Source organism: Amblyomma americanum, chromosome 4 (assembly GCF_052857255.1).
Source record: "Amblyomma americanum isolate KBUSLIRL-KWMA chromosome 4, ASM5285725v1, whole genome shotgun sequence".
In the NCBI taxonomy this organism is placed as follows: domain Eukaryota; kingdom Metazoa; phylum Arthropoda; class Arachnida; order Ixodida; family Ixodidae; genus Amblyomma; species Amblyomma americanum.
The window spans coordinates 114,305,804-114,328,719 of NC_135500.1; the positions used below are offsets into that span (position 1 = coordinate 114,305,804).

Here is a 22,916-nt window from a genome sequence, read left to right on the forward strand (position 1 = left end):
TGGTGATACAATGAGTACAAGTTTCCCCTAGCCAGGTGCTCGGCTTAATCAGGGTGCAATGCTTGGGAAATGGGTCTTTGGCCCCACCTTGAGCAGATGAAAAATACCTTGTTCCATGGCGCTCTTTGGCCGCAGATGCCCTTGTGCCATAAAAATTCACTATCATCATCACAAAATGTATGTGGGATCTTAAATTTGCTTTTTTCCTTCTCCCACATTGCTGTGAGATAAAAATTGGCAGTCGCCATGCCGACTGGAACAATGTGACGAGCTGATGCAACACGAAGTGCGAGAGGCTGTGGTGAACAAAAACACCTAAAGAATTACACATCCCTTTGCTGGGCCTCTTTCTCTATGTGCAGTCACGAGCTGAGCCAACCAGCACGAGCGTGATCACCCAGTTGAAAATGCTGATGCACTGCGCCTTCAGCACTGGAGCTGCGAAGTGAAGGCACTGCTCAGCAGGTACTTAACTCAGTGTTTTCTAACACCTGTGTACCCGAATGAAGGCACACTGCCACAGTGAAGAGGACACTACAGGCCTTCCTAGTGGTCTTTTAAGCCTGATGACTCAGAATACCACGTACTACATCTGCGAAGTGAGACTACAAAAGCACCTTGGCACCGTTGTCAGTCTGCTAATAAACCTGCAAGAGAAACTTCTGGAATACTCAGTTCGCAGTTTGAAAGTCAGCTGGTTTCAACCAGATCCTGACTCAAGACAGCTAGGTAGCTCTGACCTAAGCCACATATGCTCGCATTTTTAGACCTGAGCAATGCTCCCCTTGTTATAAGCGTTAAATATATTTCTGAGGCCTGGAAGTTCCTATACAAAAACTTTCTGTGTATAGGGCTATCAGTCTTTTCTCTATTCTCTGAGTCATGGGTCTCATTCATGCATTCAGAAACCTGCAGTTTTTATTGACATATATTTCGTTAAATATATACTTGTCAAGATAACAAATAATCTCACTATGGAGCATGAGAAACCCTGGGGAGTTATTTGGAGGCTGGGAGTGGGAAGATGATTAAGACAAGCAATGAACTTGGAAGGCTGCCCAGTGCAGCCCTATAGTGGGACTGTGTGAGAGCGCAGTGAGCATTCTCCAATATCCAATGCCACTTAAGCTGCAGAAATGATGTCTAAACTGAAAGTGTAGTAAAAGTCGTTCAGTGAAATGTACGCAGGGTCTTACGAGAAGGACAATTTGAAATTATGCTGTGTACCACGCCAATGCAGCACAGGCAATGAGGCATGTAGTAAAGTACCATGGATTCATTTCAACAGAGTGAAGTTGTTTGATGTGTTTTAAAATGATGTGTTGACTGGAGTTCCTGAACTTGGTCTGTGTCAAAAATGCACCTCTTCAAACCAAAAATCTAACCTGTAACCTGATTCGTGTGGCAGGACAGCTTCACTGCTGCATCACCACAGAAACCCGTTCAAATTTGTCGAAGATTACACTTAGTGACATCAATGAAACAAACATGGCAAATGAATATACGGCAGTAAAGAGAAACAGAAGAGAAAAAGTAGCACGGACAGCTTTGAACTTGGTATCTATGTAGCAAAGACAGTAAATCAGGAAGCTACTCGCATCATCGTGGAATAATATGTCACTTCAAGACTTGCATGTAATACATTACAAGTGATTACTTGACATAAATTAAAATTTCTTCGAATTTTTTAATGCATTATTATTTGTAAGGTGAAAGGCCTCAGCAATCCATTTTTTTTTTCAGTAATCAGTGACTAGTAATTTGTATTTTTTTTTTCCAAAAAAGTTGTAACCAGCGGTATAACTTCAAGAACCAGGCCAGTGGTATAACTTCGAGAACCAGAACTTGGTGGAAAACACTGATGTTGCACTGAATTTTCCTGCATTAGAAGTACAATGATCGAGCTGCGTGCGAGAGGATTTCAGCACATGCAAGCCCGAGCAGCACGCATTTGACTAGCCCCACGTTGCATGTTTCACATTTCACCATGGCACCACGGAGGAATTTCATGTTTAGTGAGCTTGGGCTTTGTACCCTTCGAGGACGGACAACAGCAAAGCCTGACGCTCTGTGTAAATTAGGTAGTTTGCAAGTGAGAGAGAGAATAAGCGTTTATTGTATAAAAGGAGACCGAAGCAGATTATGGGTCTTTGTATGTTACAGCAACACACTTTCCCCAACACATGCATCAAGATTCTCTCCAGTGTCGCTGCTGACATGTTCAAAAGGAAATGGGAAAAAAATTCTGAGAAAAAAAGAGTACTGCAGGTGAAATTACCAAAGTAGGTTCTGCATGCCACACCAGCCATTCTCGTCCATGTATATTTATGCTAAAATAAAAGATGGATGAAAAATAATAGCTGTAATCAATTACTTCTTTAATTTTTCAGTTACTTTTCATGGGCTTTAACTGACCACTGAAATCAGTTACATTTCAGACAAAGGAATTGTAATTGTTATCAGTTAATTTTCTGTACTGTGTACAAGGCTAGTTACTTCACACTAATGGTCACCACGAAGCTTTAAATAATGGAGAATTTTGCATGGTGCTACTTTGCCGCATAGAAATGATATTTAGTATATTCGTCCTCAATCCGTTATACCTGAACAGAACTCTAAATGTACTGTCGGGAGCAAAAGGCGCTCACTTACCAGATCAAGCTTTGGCGAGTCCGCTGGCTTGGAAGGGTGCACATATCCATTCGTGGGGGCGAAGTTCGGAAGACTGTCTCGCCTGATGTCCTGCAAGCAAGTGTGACACACCTTGAATCCAGACACACCAGTCGGAAATGCATCGGCGTTGGCAAGAGCCTCGGGCAAAGGCTTAGCCATGTCGGCCTTATGCCAATAAAGCCGATCGCACACTGAGCACCCCAACGGATTCTCAGTGAAACGACGCTCAAACATGTTCGCCACGTGCTGGCTTGACCGCTCCTGCTGGGCTCGTTCTGCGTCGGCCCGTCGTTTCAATCGTTTCGCTTCAGTTTCTCTAGCTCGCCACTCCGGATCGCGTTCCCGCCGCTGCGTTCTTCGGGCTTCGGCCTCCCTAGCTCGCAACTGCGGATCCCGCTGTCGTCGTTGACGCTTGGCGTCAGCTTCACGGACTCGCAAACTAGCATCAACCTGGCGCTGGTGACGCCTAGCCGCCGCTCTACACGCGCGAACTTCAAGATGCTCGGCCCGTCTCGCTGTCTGCTCAGCAACAGCTTGTCGTTTCTCATGTTTGTCCTCTGCTTCCCTGCCTCGCTGTTGTGCAGACTCCTCAAGCTTGCGCCGTTTCTCCTCGCGCCTACGTCGCTTGGCTGCAGCTTCCTTTGCTTTGAAGTTCGGATCCATGAGGCGCCGCTGTTGCATCGCTCTCACCTCTCGTGCACGCAGTTCAGGATCCTCCCGTCGCTTAAGACGCATAGCTTCAGCACGCCGGGCCTTGGTCTGCGCCTTCTCTTCCTCCGTTTTACGTGGTCTCCCTCGTGGTCGAGCACCCGTCGACGTAGATGGCACATCGGAATTCGGGAAAAGCGCAGGCTCAGAAAAAAATATTGCTGGATTAAGAAACTCTGTGGAAGAAAGCCCCGCACCAGTAGACGTTACCGGCTCCATCGCGCACATGTGTTAGGAGACACCAAGCGCCCGTGTACACCACATGACAGCAGCACATCCGCACTGCTCCTAGAGGCACCCATGCGCAATGGAAACTTCCGACTACGCCAGCTCCGCTTCCGTAATAAGTTCACTTTACTCAAGGACGAAGCACGCACCATTTCCCCCATGGCAACGTACGACCCGTACGACACGGCACATGTAGCGGCCAGCCGAACGTTGACCGCACATGCTCCACAGCTCCGCCCACCATAGAGCTACTGCCGCCCACAGAGAGGTGTCCGTAGCTGTCGCGCGAACTAGTGGCGCTGCGCTCGCCGCCGCTTCTGGCCGCTGCTGCTCCCGCCCGCGAAAGCCGCTGCGCATCGTCTGTTTCGTGCAATAGCAGCGTATCCGATCGATGACTCGTCGGGCCGCAGAAAGACCCCGTCGACTATAAAAAAGATGGGAGCATGCTCTTCACAGAAGATCGAAAACTGACTTCGAGACGCGAAGTCTGTGATCTGCATTAATCGAAGACAGCTGCTAAAGCACTGCCGTCATGTGGTTCAACTGTTTTTGTTTCGTTTCTCTCCCGTGACAGGACACGCGCGTTACATGTAAATACAGTATTGTGCGTTTTTACCTGGGGATCTTTAACGTGCACTGACATCGCACAGCACAAGGTGCCCGTGTGCTGTGCGATGTCAGTGCACGTTAAAGATCCCCAGGTGGTCGAAATTATTCCGGAGCCCTCCACTACGGCACCTAATTCTTCCTTTCTTCTTTCACTCCCTCTCTTATCCCTCCCCTTACGGCGCGGTTCAGGTGTCCAACGATATATGAGACAGATACTGCGCCATTTCCTTTCCCCAAAAAAAACCAATTAATAATAATATCGCTGACACTTTCAAAAGTTTCCCCGCCTCAACCGCTGGCTCGTTTGCGGTGAAACTGCACACAGAGCTTGCGTATTATGGTAACTTTTGTATCGTAGGAAGTTTGACAACGGTACTTACTTAGTTGAGCCGTGCATGATGCGAAAACATAATCGTCTACGTAGAGATCGGCAACCAAAATCCGCAGACGACGCTTTTTCGCTAGATAGATAGATAGATACTTGAGGCCTTGCCCTTTGTAACGGGTGGGCACCACTAGGTTGGGCGCCCGGCCAAGAAAAAAACAAAAAAAAACAAGAAGATCGAAGCACACAAGGGGAGAAAGAAAGATAAAACGCACAAAAAATGGAAAAAGAAGAAAAAAGAAAAAAGAAAAGAGAAAAAAAGAGAAAATGAAAGAAAAAAAAGAAAAAAAGAAAAAAACACGCAAAGGCTAAAGTCAGGAGGTGGATGGGGGGGGGGGGGGGGGTTCGCTCATCGACCTCGTTCACTTCCGACTCTGCGGCTTCGCGCTTTTAAACACAGTGCTCCACCAAAGAGTTAGTCGACGCTTGGTTCGCAGCACCCCCTCGCTCTTGACCTTGGAGCTGTCTCCTTCGTCGTCCGCTGCAGGACCGTGAAACCCGAGCGCCTGTGGGAATGTGGTGCCCTCTGTCGGCATTGGATGGAGTCTCTGGCACGACATCACCAGGTGCTCGATGGTTTCCTCCGCGTCGCCACACGCTCGGCATATTGCTGCCTGTGATTCTGGTGTTGCGTCGAAGTGACGGCGGTACACCAGTGTTCGCAGCGCTCCGGCACGGGCCTCAAACAGCAATGCGCTACCCAGGCCGTTGTCAAAAATCTTTTCAGGTCCGATGCTGTTTTTGCACTCGCGGTACACTGCCAGTGTCGGTTTTTCCGCGAGCGCCTGCAGCCATTGGCGATTCTCTTTTTCCTGGACCCGTCTCCTTGCCTCCTGTTTCCATGCCGTTGCCGATTCGGCACTTATGGGTGTCTGGAAAAGTCCATACTTGCCTTCTATCTTGTGGAGGCGCTTCACCCATGTAGTGCGTAGGCATGTCGCAGCTAGGTATTCAAAGACCCGCCTTGCCCATCGGTTGTGGCTCATGAACTGCAGTCGACCGCGGTACTCCAGCTTGCTGCATGCCTCCCTTGCCTCAAAACTAGACCATCCCAGGTCGCCTTGAATGGCTGCATTGGCCACCCGTCCATGACATCCGACTGCAGTGCGGCCGACCTCTGTTTGTCTGCGCTCTAACCAATTTCTGGTGGCTGATGGGAGGCAGACCACCGCGTTGGCGAATGTGAGTCCTGGCACGTGCGCGAGCTTCCAGAGGTCGCGGACCATGGTGTACTGGTGGCACCCCCACAGGCACCGACGTCGGAGGATGCATTGCGCTCGAAGTGCAGATTGACGGACCTTAGCCTCGTGCAGTCTGAACATGTCAGTCTCAGCACAGAAATTTATGCCCAGGTATTTATACGATCTGTCGACTGTCAGGGTCTCTTCATTCAACGTCAGCGATAGCTGATCATTCGCCTCGCCTGCCAGCTGAACAACCCTGCATTTTCGCTGGTTGAACTTGAGGCCAAGGCTTCGCAGCTCCGCGGCACAAATGTCTAGCATTTTTTGCACATCCTCTGTGTTTTCTCCCATGATTACCAAATCATCAGCAAAGGCAAGACCCGGCAGTCGGCTGGAGTTGTCAATTCCTGTGGTGCTGTACTTAAGGCCGAATCCCAGGTTTGCCTGCAGGAGTGCCTTTTCCAGTCCGGCCACATACAGGAGGTAGAGGAGGGGAGACAATGGACATCCCTGCCGAAGCCCCCTGTGTACGTAGACCCGTTCCGAATGCACATTGCCAAAAACGGCTGTGACTACGTTTTCCCTGTACAACCTCTTTATCGTCTCGAGAAGTGGTGGTGCCATTCCCAGAGTACCAAGGCGATGGAAGAGAGTTTCGTGCGGGACGTTATCATAGGCCTTTTCGACGTCCAGAAAGCAGCAGATGAGTCTCCTGCCTTCCTTCCTGGCAATTTCTGTACAGCTGGTGAGTACGAAGAGGTTGTCTTCTAGCCGTCTGCCCGGACGAAACCCATTCTGCAGCTCCGTTAGGACGTGCGCTGATTCTGCCCATCCGCTGATCCACGCTTTCAAGACTTGCATGAAAACTCGGTACACCACGCTAGTGACCGTGAGTGCCCGGTAGTCGCCGATGTGGGCCGCATTACCGCCGGGCTTCAGCAGGAGCACCACCCTGCCATTGCGCCAGTCCTCGGGTATGTCTCCGCCGTTAATAATGGTGGTAAACAACTCGGCCAGCTGTTCTCTCGAGTTTGGACCGAGTAGTTTTAGTAGGCGAGCTGGTATTCCATCGGGTCCCGTGGCTGTGCAAGCGCTGATGCGGCCCAGTGCCCGGTTCATGCCTGGCAGTGTGACCTCCCATGCGATATCTGGTTGGTCCTGGGATGGAGCTGAGGGCGATGACCCTTCAAGCTTGTCCTCAGGCATGCAGGCTGGTGGCCCATAGAGGCCTGACAAGTAGTCCGTGACGTGTTGTTGCAGGTCGGTGATGGGCTGTCCCGTGGCACTATCGACCATTTCTGTTGGCCCCACCCTTTCCCTGTCCAGGGAGCTGACATACCGCCAGAATTTCTGAGCCGCCGACTTGCCCTCTGCCCGCAGGGTTTGCATTTCCTTGAGATTTGCGGCAGCCAACTTTGCCTGCACCAGTGATTGCATTTCATGTTTGCGTTTCAGGTACATGTCCCACGCCACTGCTGCTGCGCCCTGGTCCTTATCTTTCACCGCCCTGCGATGGGCGCGGTTCGCGTCCCGGCGCGCTTGCCATGCCTCTGCCACCTGCCTGTCCCACCATGGCTTCTTGTAGGCTTGCCTATGTCCCTTGTGGACCATATGTGAGCGCATTATCGCACGCAAGGCTTCCATGTACTCGCCGTATGTAGCGGCTCCTAGCCGCCTCTGGCTCTCTTCGAATTCCTTGGCGACGACCTCCATCTGCCTTACCGGAAGGTAGAGAGCTTTCGACCGTTGGGGTCTGTTTTTCCGACGATGTGTGTGGGTGAAGTCCAGACGCAGGCGATTATGGTCGCTGCCCATGCTAACCAACCCCTCTTCATCAATGTGGAGGTGCTGCATAAGGCTCAGAAGACGAGGCGATACCAGCGCATAGTCAATACATGTTGCACTGTTTCTGGCGCACCAAGTATATTGACCGTTGCATCTCGAGTCTAGATTGGCGATGTTGAGCTGGAGCTGTTCCGCCAGCCAGAGGAGAAGGTCACCGTTAGCGTCAGTGTATCCGTCAAGCTCAGAGAGGTGGCCGTTGAAGTCCCCAAGAATGATCACCTCCCTGTCCTTTGCAACCAGGTGAGCGTCTCTGCACACGCACTCCACTAAACCACGGTTAGTGTCCGGACGACTGCTGCGTACGGAAAGATATACCACGCATAGCGCTGTGGGGACCCCAAGAAGATCGCCTACCACCCATAAGTGGTCGCAGCATGCCTCGTCATGACCCACACGATCACTGCACTCTTGCGCCTGCCACTCCAAATCACGGCGCCACATCACTCCCACACCTCCACCTTTCCGACTTTCACCCAATCTGTTCTTTCCCGCCCAACACCAGCTCGGGTCGATGGGAGGCTCCTCGAGATCGCGGAGGTGGGTTTCGGCAACCGCGTATACGGATACTTCCTCTGTCCGAAGCGCGCTGTACAGTTCCGCCCACTTTTGTTCTCGTCGAGCGCCGTGCAGATTGAGAAAGCCAACTCTGAAGCTTCTTTGCTCCTTGCGCCGAGGTGCTGGGCGGCGACGCTGCTGCGCGCCCCTTACTGCGCTTGCCGCGGCCACTGCTGCCGTATGTGGTGTCGGACGAAGTCGCCTACCATCTGGAAAAGGTCGCCGGGCACTCCCCCCGGGTGAGCCAATTGCGAGAGGTGCGGCGTCGCCTGGAGAGGGGTTGGGCCACCGTGCGATGTCATCACATTGCTCCGCATCGTGCCCAGATGCCATGGGGCCGCCGACAGCGGCAGCTGCGTCCTGGGGGGCAGCTGTTCCCAATACATCGGTTGGTCCCAAGGTGAAGGCGCCTGTGTGAGGCCTGTCCTTGTTCCGGAGCTCGCCCGGACACCTTGGTCTGCTGGGGCTGGTCCCGCTGCCCCGACCGCATCGGCTGTGTTCGGTTTCTTCCCGGCCAGTTCCACTTGTCGACGGGGTGTGTGTTTTCCTAGGGCCGGCCGACCGCTCTTCAGGGCCGGCGCTTTCGGATGCAGTCGGTTGGGTCGTCCGCTCCGAGGTTCCCGCCTCCACTCTAAAAAAGAGCGAGCCGCGAGTGCCACTTCTTTTGCTGCTTGGCGAGCTGTGGCTGCCAGGTAGTGTACGGGCGGCAGTAGCGGCAGTAGCGCCATCTGTTTGCGGTAGCGCAAAGCGTCACGTCAAGGCCGTCGAGGAGAGCGTTGCAAGGAGCGCGGGCCGTTTGAATATGCCGTTCCTGTAGTTTCGTCTGCTTCTACTGAAGCGCTTACAACATTTTCGACTAATTAAGCGGAAAAAGATCAGAACAAATGATTTAACGAGGCTTTACCTTTTAAAGAATATTGTTTGCAATGTTGTCAGGGCGGAACCAGCGGAACACAGACGCAGGACAAGAAAAGGAGGTACACACACCACACCGCTGGACTTGCAACTGATTTATTTCAAAGAAAACCACCACATTTAACCACCCTGACATTAAACCACCCTGACAACATTATGAACCAACTAGCCCAGCAATTTACGCTCCTGAATTGTTTGCAATGCTCGCCTCGGCGGCCTTGTCGTGACGGTTTCCACTGCCCGAAACAGATGGCGCCACTGCCGGTTCTCAGCGAAAAAGCGTCGTCTGCGGGTTTTGGCTCGCCGATCTCTCGTAGACGCTTACGTTTTCGCATTATGTGCGCCTGAACTTAATAAGTACCATTGTCAAACTTGCTACGATACATAAGTTACCATAATACGCAAGCTCTGTGTGCAGTTTCACCGCAAACGAGCCAGCGGTTGAGGCGGGGAAATTTTTGAAAGCGTCAGCGATAAAAACGCACAATACTGTATTTACCTTGCGCGGCCGGCGCGCGAAGGCCAAGTGTGTGCGTGCGTCTGGGCTCCTGCGCGCACATAACGGTTCCGCGCGAAGCCAATTTTTTGTCGGTCGCAGGGCTAAACAGATCACGTAGGCCGCGACGGGCCGCTCCAAATGTTTGCACGCACGCACACACACACATAGAAATGCAAAAATCATCCCTGGTGTAGAGGCCCTCAAACATTAACACTATACCCAGTGAACACACACACACAGTTTAGAAATGGCTACTAGTAAAAGCTTTAAAGAGGGCTGGGTAGCCTCAGTAGCTATCCTTGGCTGGGCAAGGATATCGAGGCTCCCAACCAATCAAAATAAAAGCCTCAGCCTTCTTCTCAAGCATGAGAAAGTGGCTGAGGTGTACTAAAATTCAAACAGGCCAGTGGGTAAAAAAATTTACTCTCTTGAGAAATTCCGTTTCCTGAAGAAAGCTAAAAACATGATATATCAGTAATTGCATCATCTCCTAAAAGCAGTGCAGGATGAAAAGGAATGCATTCGTTATAAAATTGAGTAAAGTACTTTTTCCACTCTCACACAAGAAACTAAAATGTGGTTAATCGTAACTTCACCTCTGCATTCTTCGCAAACAGGTTGATCTTGTTTTGTCAGTAAAAAATTGTGTATGAGGTGTGTGTGTCCTATACAAAGACGGCAGATAATCACTTCCTTAAAATGTTCCTGGTGGGTACAGGACTTCCATTCACTTATAACTGGTATTACATTCTGTAGTTTGTTATTTACTTCGTTGTTCCACATGGACTGCCATTTCTGTCTTATGTAACAATGTATTAAGTTAATGAAATCTTTTAGTGGAATATTTACTTTCTTGATTTCCTTGTAACGTGCTTGAGCAGCACATAAGTCTGCTCTCTCGTTGCCTTTAATTCCGATACGACTGGATACCCAGCAGAGTTTTATGTTTTGTCCTTTAGCTGTGGCTGTTACTATGTTCTGTACGATGTCACCAAATATAGGAGTGAGTGCATTTCTAGAGTGGAGAGCTGTAAGCAAACTTAGGGAGTCAGTGTAAATAATACTGTTGGTGAGGTTCTCCTTTACTATTTGTTCAATGGCTACATAGACAGCGTAACATTTGGCAGTGAAGATTGTTGCACACTGTGGTAGGCTTACTATCTGATTGCAACTCCCTTGTACCACTGCACTTCCAACGTAAAAATCTGTTTTTGAGCCATCTGTATAAAAAGGTGTGCAAGTACTGTATTTTTCCTAGAGTGCAAAAAAATTCTTGCATTATATGCTGTTGTGGAGTTTGTTTTTTGCTGAAATGTGTAAGAGTGAGATCACAGATTTGCGGGAAATTGTACCATGGCGGCAGTGGATCTCATCTTCCAGCAGTACCAAGCAATGCGTCTAGTATGCCGAGATTTTGGCACAGCTCTTCAAAACGCAAGAGCAGGGGCCTGGTACTTTGCGGTTCGTTGTTAAACAGTATTCTGGATGTGCACTTTGTGACTATTTGGCGACAGATGTGTATAGGTACTGAACGGGTTTTTAGTATATATGAACACGTGAGCATAGTTCTGTCTTTAAGTGATGGTTCGTTTGTTTCTAGATACAGACTGTTCATGGGCGACGTCCTGTATGCACCAGTGGAAAGAAGCAAGCCTTAAATATGTACCGGATCCAGTCATTTAAGATACGATGGTCTTGCTGAGCCATACACTATACATTCATAATCTAAGGTAGAGCATATTACAGAGTGATAAATTTCTAGAAGACATGTCCTATCGGAACCCCAGTGGTTTTGGGAAAGTATTTTGCATATGCTCAGGGATTGAGAGGCTTTATTTTTCAACGCATTAATGTGAGGCAGGAAAGTGAGCTTTCTGTCAAATGTTATACCTAGAAATTTATGTTCATTTTTCATGGGTAACTCTATTTCGCTCAGGTGTAGGGTGGGATCTGTATATATGCCTCGTTTGAGTGAGAACAGAATTGCCACCGATTTCTGTGGGGAAAACCGGAAACCTTTTCTGTCCGCCCATGTTGCCAGTTTATTTACTGTTAATTGTATTTGTCGTTCACATGTTGATACACTGGAGGATGTACAAGCTCTTTGAAGGTCATCTCCATAGACTGAGTACATAACGGAGCTTGGGATTATTTTACTGAGAGAGTACATTTTTACAACAAAGAGAGTAGTGCTTAAAATACACCCCTAAGGTACTCCCTTTTCCTGGATGAAATTCCTCAAAAGGGTTGTACCTAGGCGCACATGGAATGAACGGTTGGATAAGAAGTCTTTTAAGCAAGTCAACATTCTGCCTCGGATGCCAAACTCAGCAAGGTCATGAAGAATCTCGAACCTCCAGGCCGTCTCGTATGCCCTCTCGAAATAAGAAAACATAGCAAGACAGTGTTGTTTATGAACAAAAGCCTCTCGGACAGCATTTTCCAGACGAACTAGGTGATCTGTTGTGGAGCATCCCTTTTGAAAACCGCACTGGTGGCTGTCGAGAAGTTCATAAGATTTAAGGACAAAAGTTAATCTTATATTTAGGACACTTTCAAAGGACTTGGCTAGGCAGCTGGTAAGGGCTATGAGTATATAACTGCTAGGAGATGATGGTGGCTTCTCAGGTTTAAGAAATGGTACAATATTTGCTTTCTTCCAAGCTTCGGGTATTTCCCCGATACCCATACTTTGTTAAAGAATCTTAAAAGTGCCTCTACAGCAGGCTGGGAAAGATTTGTCAGCATTTCATAGTGTATTTGGTTGGGCCCTGGAGCAGTTTTTTTTCCGGCAGACAGTACTCTAGTGATTTCATTGAGGGTAATTAATCTATTGTATTGTTCATTAGCACCTCCACTTGTGGGGAGTCGGTTTTTTGGCCATATTTTTGTATTTTATACTCCGTTTCATACATAGCAGGCAATGCTATCTTTGCACAGGAAAAGTCCGCGCCCAAAATGTGGGTCGCCCTAAAACTGAAGTGAGCACAAGCATATTTCGTTGTGACAGATCTTAAAGGGACACTGAGGAGAACTCTATCATTTTTTTTTTGTTAGCAAAATCTGATAGTTCGGCATTTCATGGCGTTGTTGCCGGTTGTCTGGGAGCGAAAGATGCATTTATTTCAAAGAAATTCGGATTCGAAGATGAAAAAGTTTTTCCCGCAGCTCTGATTCAAACTCAGGGAACTCTTATGACGCCACAGCAACTCTTATGAAGTCTCAGAACGGAGTGACGTGATACGTGACGTAAACGCAGACTCCGTGATTTCTGGCAGCTAGCGGTGCAGTGCGCAACCTTCCTTTGCCAGCCTCAGAGATTCGTGGTTTCCTTGAAGTAAGGAAAATTCCTCCAAGGTGGCGCCTCTTGTCCTAGGAAGTCATCACGCTTGTACTTGCGAGATTGGCCTGTGGCGGCGACACCTGTATTTTAGTTTTTGCTATTTTCTACATTACAAAAGCTTTGTTTTCAGTAAGAGTGGCGTTTTTGTGATCAGGAGCTGCTATTCTATCGATACAAGCCAACTTAAATTTCTCCTCAGTGTCCCTTTAAGTGCCTTGAATGGCAATCTCCTGGACTCCGCTTTACCTCTTGTCACATTTTCGTCCTCCAACTCATCAAGACTTCGAGAAGTGAGAATGACTTTGGCGGCCTGATACGCGGCAGATAGGGCGAATCGTCTTTAGTCCATTCACGTCTAAAAAGTAGTTCACACTCACTGATAAATATAACCGAAGAGTTCAAGTACTCAGCACCTCACAGATTTGATCGTAATTTTCAGTGCCAGCAATTCGTTTTACACCTTTCTCTGTTTTCGTCTAAACTCACCGAGGTTTCGAGAAGGGTGAATGATACTTGGCGGAGTAATATTGCTTCGCCGACGCACTACTTCCTCAGCCTGTGCTGTGTTGCCTGCTATGCATGAAACAGAGTATAGAAATGACCATTCCCTTATGCTTGTCTGTGTGCCAGGTGTCGTCAAAAGAGGAATTGTGAATGGTGAGAAACTGCCATTTAATTTTCTCACCTGCTTCCACATTTTTTTTTTTATGTGGTTGAGCTGTTTATGGAAGAGACATAAGCTTGCCATGATGTTTTCTCGGCCTTGCGCCTAATAATCCATGCTTATGCTCTCGCCTTTTTGAAAAAAAAAGTAAAGTTCTTGTGTGTTGGGTATCTCCGAAAGACTCCTCACCTCAGGCTTTATTCTGTTGTTTCTTTGCCTCCTTACATTCTCGTGAGTACCGCACTTTGTGGTGCTGGCGCACCACTCCAGTGGATTTTGGAATTGATACATATGCAGCAGAAAGAATGCATGTATTGAACATTTCATTAATCTTATCTACGCTATGATTTTCTAGAATTGTAACCTCTAAACTGACTGTTTGTAAACAATGCCCAGTCGGCTAAATATAGTCTCCAACGCCGTGGTTTTGTTGGAATAACTGTTGGCGAGGATGACAGACTTATTATTACAGGGAGATGATCACTTCCACATGGATTATCTAATACACTCCAGTAAAAATCACTAAAAACAGACGGTGAACTAAAAGATAAATCTAAAACAATCATTTTCCCATAGGTTGGGGAACAGTATGTAGGTTTACCAGAGTTTAGCAGACAGGCATTAGTGGTTAGAATAAAATCCTCTATAAGCTGCCCTCTAGCGTCAGTTTTCTCGCTTCCCAAAAACAAGAATGTGCATTAAGGTCTCCAACTACCAGGTATGGCTCTGGCAGCTGCTCTAAAAGAACCTCCAAGTCATGGAATGTTACCTTCAGCTGTGGCTCATTATATACAGCGCACACTGTTATGGTTTTGTGTGCAAGCAGAGTGGCTGCTACAGCTTCAAGTCGTTTTCAGTTTTAGCTCACGAGCCGGGACACCGTTTTTCACTGTGATGGCAACACTTCCTGACAGCCTGTTCGCCTGCTCTCGGTCCCGATGGAAAACAGTATAATTCTTGGGAAAATTATTTTTAGAGGCCCCAAATTTGTCTCTTGTAGACATAAAGCGACAGGAGCGTGTGCTCCTAGGATATCTTTTATGTCGCTGTAGTCGTTCAGAAGTCCTCTACAGTTCCATAAAATTATGAAAGCCATCTTAATTTTGTGTTTCTATGCAGTGAAAAACTAGATCAAATTGTTTACAGCCCCGTAAATCAGAGCGTGTCTCTTTTTGACCGATCCAGAGAGCTCCGCTGACCAGCCAACGTGGACGGCATGGGGCTGCCCTGGGTCGTGTCCATCACCTACGCAGAGGCGCTGGACGACCGTGCAGAGGGCACGTGGACGTTAGACCACGGCCTGTGGATGGAGGTCTTGAGGGAAATGGACACAGGGGTCTGCGAGGCCTCTCTTTGGGTTGGGGTGTAGTCTTAGCTACTCCATCCAGGGGCGTGGATGACCCCGCCGCAGGCTCTTTGCGAGAGGCCTGGGCAGGTGCCAAAGCCTGCTGTGGTGTGCCGCGCCCACGCACCACATCAGCGAACTTTGTTTTTGCGGTGAAGGAGAATGTGCTTGTTTTTGTGCATCGCCTTCTTGCTTCTTTGAAAGAAATATTTTCAGTAGTTTTCAGTGTGATTATTTCTTTTTCTTTCTTCCAGGACGAACACAACCTGGAGTATGCAGCATGGTCTCCTTCACAGTTTGTGCAGCGTGGGGCGCTGTCGCAGTCATCAGAGTGGTGATCTTTTGAAGCCCATTTCGTGCAAGTTTTGCGACTGCGGCAACTCTGTGAACCGTGGCCGAACCTCTGGCAGTTAAAGCATTGCCAAGGGTTAGGAATGTAGGGTCTCACATTAATTTTTAGACAACCCACTTCAATTGGGTCTGGGAGAGTACTATGTGCAAATGTCAAGACTATGTGTTTTGTTGGGATTTCTTTGCCCTCTTTTCTTATTTCGATCCTGTGGACATCAACGACGCTTTGCTCAGCAAGCCCTTCTTTGATTTCTTGTTCAGTGAGGTGAAGGAAATCATTTTCTGAAATTACGCTACGGACTGTGTTCAGGGATCGATGGGCAGTGATGGAGACAGGTATGTCACCCATGGACACAATGTTGGAAAGTTTTGAGTGTTGGATTTCGAGCAAGAGGTCTCCAGTGGACATTTTTGTAACCTTGTAGCCTAAGCCCAAGGCACCTGTCAGGCATTTTTCAACAATGAATCCTAGCTGATTATCCTAGCTGATTTCTCTGTTTGTTCACTATGTATGACAGGAAATTTTGGAAAACTTTGCTTCTTTTTCTGCATAAACTGTTGGGTTATCTCGATCACCCTCTGTTGCTGAGAGAAGGTTAGCCATAGAATAAGTGTGTTTTTCGGCTACGGGGCCAGCCACCCACAATGGAGCCCAACGAGGGGACGGGGCAGGTACTTGCAAGTCCTGCACACGCCAGCTGTACACCCCAACTATAACCAAATATGACGCAACTCAGAGTGGTTGGCCACACAAGGTTAACCCTCGCCGCCAAAGAAAAGTGAAAAAACCGAGACGAGAAGAGTAGACAGGAGAGTTGTAAGATTGGTTTATGGGGGTTTAACATCCCAAAGCGACTCAGGCTATGAGGGACGCCGTAGTGAAGGGCTCCGAAAATTTCGACCACCTGGGGTTCTTTAACGTGCACTGACATCGCACAGTACACGGGACTCTAGAATTTCACCTCCATCGAAATTCGACTGTTGTGGCCAGGATCGTACCCACGTCTCTCGGGCCAGCAGCCGAGCGCCATAACCACCGAGCCACTGCGGCGGCGGAGAGTTGTAAGAAAGAGATAGGAAAGATAGGACGACTACTGAGGAAGTTTGCTTGTATTCCGAGTTCACTACCCCATTTCACCGTGAGCAGTGAGACTTCAGGAACTCAGTGAATACACTGCTCAAGCTAATCAGCTTTCAGCATGCAATGCAGGCAATCTGCACAGCATCGCAGCAAACATGACATTCACTGCGTTCCTTTCTAAGGTTTGAGTGCACCCATACGCTCAAGAAACTTTACCTGGTCTGTTTACATAATGGAAACTATGCACTGGAGTACACGCAACAAAACACAAGCCATTGATCAAAGCAAGAAAGAGCGCTGGTGAGCAAGTCGACGGCATTGACACACAACTGTTTCACGATATTAACAAGTTAATTTCGCATCAGACAAAACGCATTCTCCAAGATAGTGCTTAGCTTCGAAGAAAAAAGCTGCCGTAATGTAATTATTGTTTGACTGCAGTCATGTACAGAGCAACGGCAGCTCGCAAAAAACCACATGTGCTGGGCGCTCCACGCCTCTGCGCCACGCATAGCAGGTGACATGCCGGGCGAGGAGGAAGATGGGAAAAAAAAACAACCTCGATGACTTTCCATTTTTTTGAGTCACCTTGCCACTTTGTTCGAGTCAGCAAGGAGACCTTATAGCAGTGAAACCTGCCACAGACACAAAAAAGAATAAATTTAAGATACTCCACACACTTTGTTTTGCATTCGTAACAAAACTGTAGCCTTACGTATGTGCACACCTAACAGAAACCACCCGTTTTAAAAATATATCATGCCACTTTTACAACAAAGGCCGTGCAACCAGGGTACAAATAAAAGTATCATTCAGGATGCATCTGAATGTGCTAATGCAACTTATTTTATATTTCTGTTACTATGCAAACTGATATCACAGGCACATATGTTGGCTTCAAGGCAAATGGATTTTGTCTGTGCTGGAAGAATGTTTTCTCGTGCATCTCTGTCGAAGCACACGACGATATGCTGAAATTTAAAGATGTGTATAGTTTCACTCGGCGGCTGTGTTGAATCTCGCTGACATGAAACCGAAAATGGAATACTCCTTGCTCAGAGACAATCTCACTGAAATATAAGGTCCGACTAGCTGTATATAAAACAGGCATAGTTCACATTTGAGAGGCTTCCAATGCTGAAAAGAATTGTGCAAAGTAAATGCACCGTGAGCATGGCATAACCGCACGTGCTGCGACATATTGCACCTTTGGCATTCTTCCTTTCGAACCTGTACTGTGGTGATGTCGGTGAGAGATATTCACCCTGGTAACTTTCGCTGGGCATGATATTTTACACATCATGGCTAGGCTGACCAGGCAGTCAGGCCACAAGTTGTTATATTGGCATAAGTGCAAGCATGGTGTGTCCCCACTTTTTTTTTCTTACTTCGGTAGCCACGGTAGTAGATGGCCGCGGAATTGCATTACAGCTGCTTCACTCCGCTGCAGTGGCAGAGGAAGTTGCGGTAGCATTGGCATGCGTCGGCACTGAAGCCAATTTCATCATAAGCGACAGTAACACTGCCATCCAAAATTTTAGAGCAGGCAGAATCTCATGCGCGGGGGCAGAGATTGTCGACCAGCAACAAATTGCAAGAAAAATTATGTTGATCTGGACACCAGCACATGCCGCCGTCCCCGGCAACTAGGCGGCTCACGAACTAGATCGAGGTTTGTACCACGGGGCTAGAAAGGACCCCCTTGGGCGAGCGAGCAGTGAACGCATAGCAAGATATGGGGAAATTACTTAACATTACAGACTGGAACGTAGGCTGGTACTCGCACCAGACCCGTCGTTAAATAATACGCAGGCAGTCGCATGGAGACTACTCCAAAAATACACATACCCACACCCGATCCTGGCGATCCATATGTTCCCAGATGTCAGATCAGACGAGTATATGCACTGCGGGTTGAGAGGGTCTTTTGACCATTTAAATCTGGGAATGCCCAAGTTCTCCTGGGAGGGCGCTAAACATGATTTCTAAAGAATCCTGGGAGACCCTGCTGCGTAGTTCGGACCCTGAGCTCCAGCTCCGTCTCATCCGACTGGCTGAAGAGGCCGTCGGGACACAAGACCTCCCAGCCAACATGTAAAGCGGTGCCTCCTGCCTCCCCGGCCTAGTGCCGAGAGGGGTGGGAGAATGCAATTGTTGTTGGATAATAAAGTTCTTTCCTCCTCCTCCACTTAAGCAGCTGGTGCAATATATGCAGCTGATGCAGGCAACGGATTGCTGTGAGCAAGTTTTAATACATTTTATTAACAGAGCATTTCAGTTTATACATTAAACAATATGCCTGAACAAACAAACATGTCATATTGTTCTGCTCGTGTTTTTATTTTTGGAGATTTAACCAAAACTACCGGTGCAGCAGCTTCAGGTCGACGAAATCACGCCACACAACCAGCAGCGATGAAATCCAATGAGCAAATGGTGCTCCAAAGGCAGCAGAGATGTCACGTGTACGATAACGTGATGCCATCTCGCCTCATACAGCACCTGCATGCTCCTCCTCAATGTTACTAGAACCAGCTTTTTACTGGTTCTAGTAACGCTGCTCCTCCTTACACGTCTGGCGCCCCCTACGTGTCCTGTCTACATTGTTTCCGGTAGTGCGATGCCCTCTCTTCTTCGCGCGCAATACTTGCGTTTTCCCCCTCACAAAACAACTGGAGCCCCTCTGCTCCCCTCCACATCCTGTCTGTGCCATTTGCTTGCATTATAGCTTCACCTTATTTTATGACCATCTCGCAAACATGGAATGAAAGCCGCCTGCTTTTCTAGTAATGGGACAAGTCATGCTCTTGCAATGAACACTTAAAATGATCATAATCGATCGACTGAATGCATCAGCAGTAGATGCTTAGGCCTGCTCTGTACTGCTGATCAAGTTCGCTTACATGTCTGCTCACGTCCCGGAGTAAAACACTTAGCTTCGGCAACTTTTTCTAAATGAATGCAGCGTTCCTCTTCGGTTTCCACTGCGCGCTGTCGATGGCGGGCTTCTGCTGCCACTGCCAAGCGCCGCACTTGTTGATTTTCTGTTTCTGCGGAATGCTTTTGGCGTCGTACTTCTGCCGCTCCCGCCAGGCGTCGAGATCGCTTGACTTGAAGTGGGCTGAGCACAGTGTCTGCTGCTTGCTAGGCCTAAATTCCGTTTGCCCCATCGCTTGGAGCCATTTATGCAGCAAGCTGGCTTTGTCCAGGAAAAGCCCGTGCTACCTGTGCATTGAAAGGGGGAAAAAAAAGGAACGAAGTTTTTGTGAACTTAAAACAACAGTCCACTGCTGTGACCACTCAGCACATTTCTTGTAGGAGTCTCAGAGACACCCATCTTTTAAAAACACAAAGTACTTCGACAAGCGCAACTTATGTTAACTGTACTCATCGAGGACTGCATTTGCTTCATTTCCAAGTCTGGTGGTAGCCATGCATTGCATGCAGAAGTGGCTTTCACTTCATGAATTCATGCCAATACCCGCATGTCGCACTTGTCAGCAGGGACTCCGGAACTTTTTTTTGAGTGGGGCAGCAAGACTTTGAGCTTATTTTGTTATATATTTAACGCTCATTTACATAATAAATTTTATACATTTTTATTTTTCAATGTTCAAAGGTTGATGAAAACTGTCACGTTGTGGTGACGACACTCCAGCAGACAGGAAGACAACGAAAAGACTTCCAACAGAAACTGTTTAAGGGGCTGACTCCCGCCCACTAAGAACTGAATGATTCGGCGGTCATCGAACTGAATGCATGCAGTTTTTGGCCGTGCTCAATTTAAAGCTGGCAAGGAACCTTCGAGATAAAGAACCAAAAGCAACTACAACAATCTGAAAAAATGTGTAACCATTTGCACGTGGCCACAATCAATGGAGATAAGTCTGGTTGCATCTAGCATTACAAAACAAAATGGTAAAGCCGTGTGCCAGCGATTTCGTATTCGAACGATCAAACGGTGCAAAGATTCATGGCAATATAAAATGAACTGAAATGGGCAGCTTTATAAATGTGCACATGAGGAGTGATCAATTGATTAAAAAAGTATGTGCATAGTTTGTTTAAATTCTGGTAATCATGATCATGTACACGGGTCAGACAGTCGACTTCTGTTGGGACATGACTGGTTTATGTTACTCATATACGAAATGCTTTACAACTGGCTACGAAGCCAAGTAGTTCAGCTCCACTGTGGTTTGCATTAAAAGAGTCCTAGAACTGAAGTGTTTCAATTGTCAGAAATCTGATCCCAGTGCAAGCAAGGAATTGGAGACTGGGTGGGGGGGGCGCTGTCCCCCCTGGAAAAATGTTGGGAAGGGGGAGGGGGCACCCCCCCCTCCTCCCCCTCCCCCTGTTCTGGGGCCCCTGCTTGTCAGCATGAACAAGACAGTCACTTATGGGTAGGACAGGTTCTCGCTTCATAATTCATGCTTTGCTTCGCAAAATCTAAGTGCAGTGCCACGACATGGTGACAGGTGGCGCTTAGCAAGTGCGAACTAGCTTCTCATCGAAAAGTGATGGTTAAGACAAGTTTCTCATGGCACGAACCATAGCCTGTGCAGGCACATGGGGCGCGAAAATGTAATAGTAAACGACACCAGTGAACAGTTTTTATTTTTCACAATGCAAAAATACAAGCTTCTACAGTGTACTATATTAAGTGCTAACAATTTTTTTGAAAGAATATTTGCTCAGAAAAGTTTGTTTTATGTTTTATAGGGGTTTAACATCCCAAAGCAACTCAGGCTATGAGAGATGCCGTAGTGAAGGGCTCTGGAAATTTAGACCACCTGGGGTTCTTTAACGTGCACTGACATTACACAGCACACGGGCCTCTAGAAGGAGGCGAAATTCGACCGCTGCGGCCGGGATCGAACCCGTGTCTTTCGGACCAGCAGCTGAGCACCATAACCACTCAGCCACCGCAGCGGCCCGCTTTGCTCTGAAAAGTCTATTAAATGTAAAAAAAAAAAATTGTTTTCAAAAGTTAGCTATATTTTTCAACATCAAGACAAATCCCTCTCTCATCATAGGCAAATTCAATGCTTGCTTATACCTATCTGCTTTTCTGCACATTTCATGTAATGTACAGTAAGCATATTTTATTACAAGACATGCTGATTGGAAAACAGCATTTCCTTACAATATATTTTTTTGCGAAAATCTAATACTGCAGTCGCAGTTATGTTTTAGGGCTAACACTAGCCAAGCCAAGTAATATACCTGTCTTCCTGGCATTCCCATGGTGACTGAATTGCCCTTACTCACATTGACAGTGATGCCAGCTCTCCTTCTAGGCTTAAAATTCACCTTTGAAACACCAAATAGGAATGAGCTGCAGTTCCTAGATATAAGGTTGGTTTTACAGCCAGACCATGTTTGCTGGTCTTTCAGAGATCAAATAAACCCTTGCTCAGTTACCATTCTGGGCATTCCAAGATAGTCAAATATGGTATAGCTGTTTCATGTTTAGGTTCTGCAATTAACAAGTTGTGTGCATGCTATCAGTCAGAGTTTTATTTATTTTATTTATTTATTTATCACATACTGCAGACCAAATACGGTCCAAGCAGGAGAGGCACAGTACAAAACAATAGAGTACAAAACTTCAACCTTGAAAGAAAAAAAAAAACATACATGACGACAAAACAAGTACTAAAAAGGACGACCAACACTTATGGTTTATGGGGGTTTAACGTCCCAAAGCGACTCAGGCTATGAGAGATGCCGTAGTGAAGGGCTCCGGAAATTTCGACCACCTGGAGTTCTTTAACGTGCACTGACATCGCACAGTACACGGGCCTCTAGAATTTCACCTTCATATAAATTCCGCCGCCGCGGCTGGGATCGAACCCGCGTCTTTCGGGCCAGCAGACGACCAACACTTATACAACGCTAAATAGACACAGGATGAAAGAAGCAATACGCAGTGTCAGTAACACAGCGCGTCAGAGGTAGCACCAACTGATAGTTGAAATTACTCAGGACAGGCAAGCAAAGGAGAATCATGAGGCAGTGCATTCCAATCAGTAATCGTATTAGGAAAAAATGAATACTTATAGGCATTCGTGCGGGCAAAAATGGGTTCAATGTAGTGTTTATGCTTATGACGAGATTTCTTAGATGACTGTTTAGTTATGAAATCCTGGGGGTCTATGCCCAGTTTTGAAAAATACAAACTACCAAGAAATTTAATTCGAGCCATTTTTCTTCGTTCTCTTAAGCATTCAAGCTTTGCTTCATGCAACATAGCAGATGGAGAGTCCCGGCGTTTGCAGCGGTTGTGTACTAGATGCGCGGCTAGCCTCTCAATTTTTTCAATTTTTTCTATATCTACCGTTGAATGAGGGTCCCCACGCAATACTAGCGTACTCCAACGAAGGTCTTACTAGCGCTTTGTACGCCTTGCTTCTCAGTTCACTTGACCATCTTCCTAATTTGCGTTTTAAGAAGCCTAATTTTTTACGAGCTGAAGAGCATATGTTATTGATGTACGCTGTCCATTTAAGCCTGTTTGTAATTGTGACG

General features: G+C 47.4%; 3 protein-coding genes across 12 annotated transcripts in view; all 3 read right to left on the reverse strand.

Moving 5' to 3' along the window:
- LOC144128233 (uncharacterized) overlaps nt 1-3,885 on the reverse strand; it is a 68,821-nt gene extending 64,936 nt beyond the window's left edge. For 4 of the 6 annotated variants that reach the window (XM_077661476.1, XM_077661475.1, XM_077661474.1 and 1 more), the window contains exon 1: nt 2,653-3,856. In XM_077661476.1, coding sequence (XP_077517602.1) covers nt 2,653-3,609 — 957 coding nt within the window. In that variant the 5' untranslated portion in view covers nt 3,610-3,856. Of the gene's footprint in view, nt 1-2,652 lie in introns of all 6 variants that reach the window. The other 2 variants (XM_077661482.1, XM_077661472.1) reach the window with 2 other exon arrangements.
- Nucleotides 3,886-4,955: 1,070 nt separating this feature from the next.
- On the reverse strand, nt 4,956-7,694 carry LOC144128243 (uncharacterized). The gene has a single exon (XM_077661494.1). It carries the CDS (start codon nt 7,639-7,641, stop codon nt 4,966-4,968), a length of 2,676 nt encoding a protein of 891 aa, XP_077517620.1. The 5' UTR covers nt 7,642-7,694; the 3' UTR covers nt 4,956-4,965.
- Nucleotides 7,695-18,627: 10,933 nt separating this feature from the next.
- Nucleotides 18,628-22,916, reverse strand: part of LOC144128244 (uncharacterized) — a 28,373-nt gene continuing 24,084 nt past the window's right edge. For all 5 annotated transcript variants that reach the window (XM_077661500.1, XM_077661498.1, XM_077661496.1 and 2 more), the window contains one exon: nt 18,628-19,610. The gene's annotated coding sequence lies outside the window, so the exon portion shown is untranslated. The remainder of the gene's footprint in view (nt 19,611-22,916) is intronic.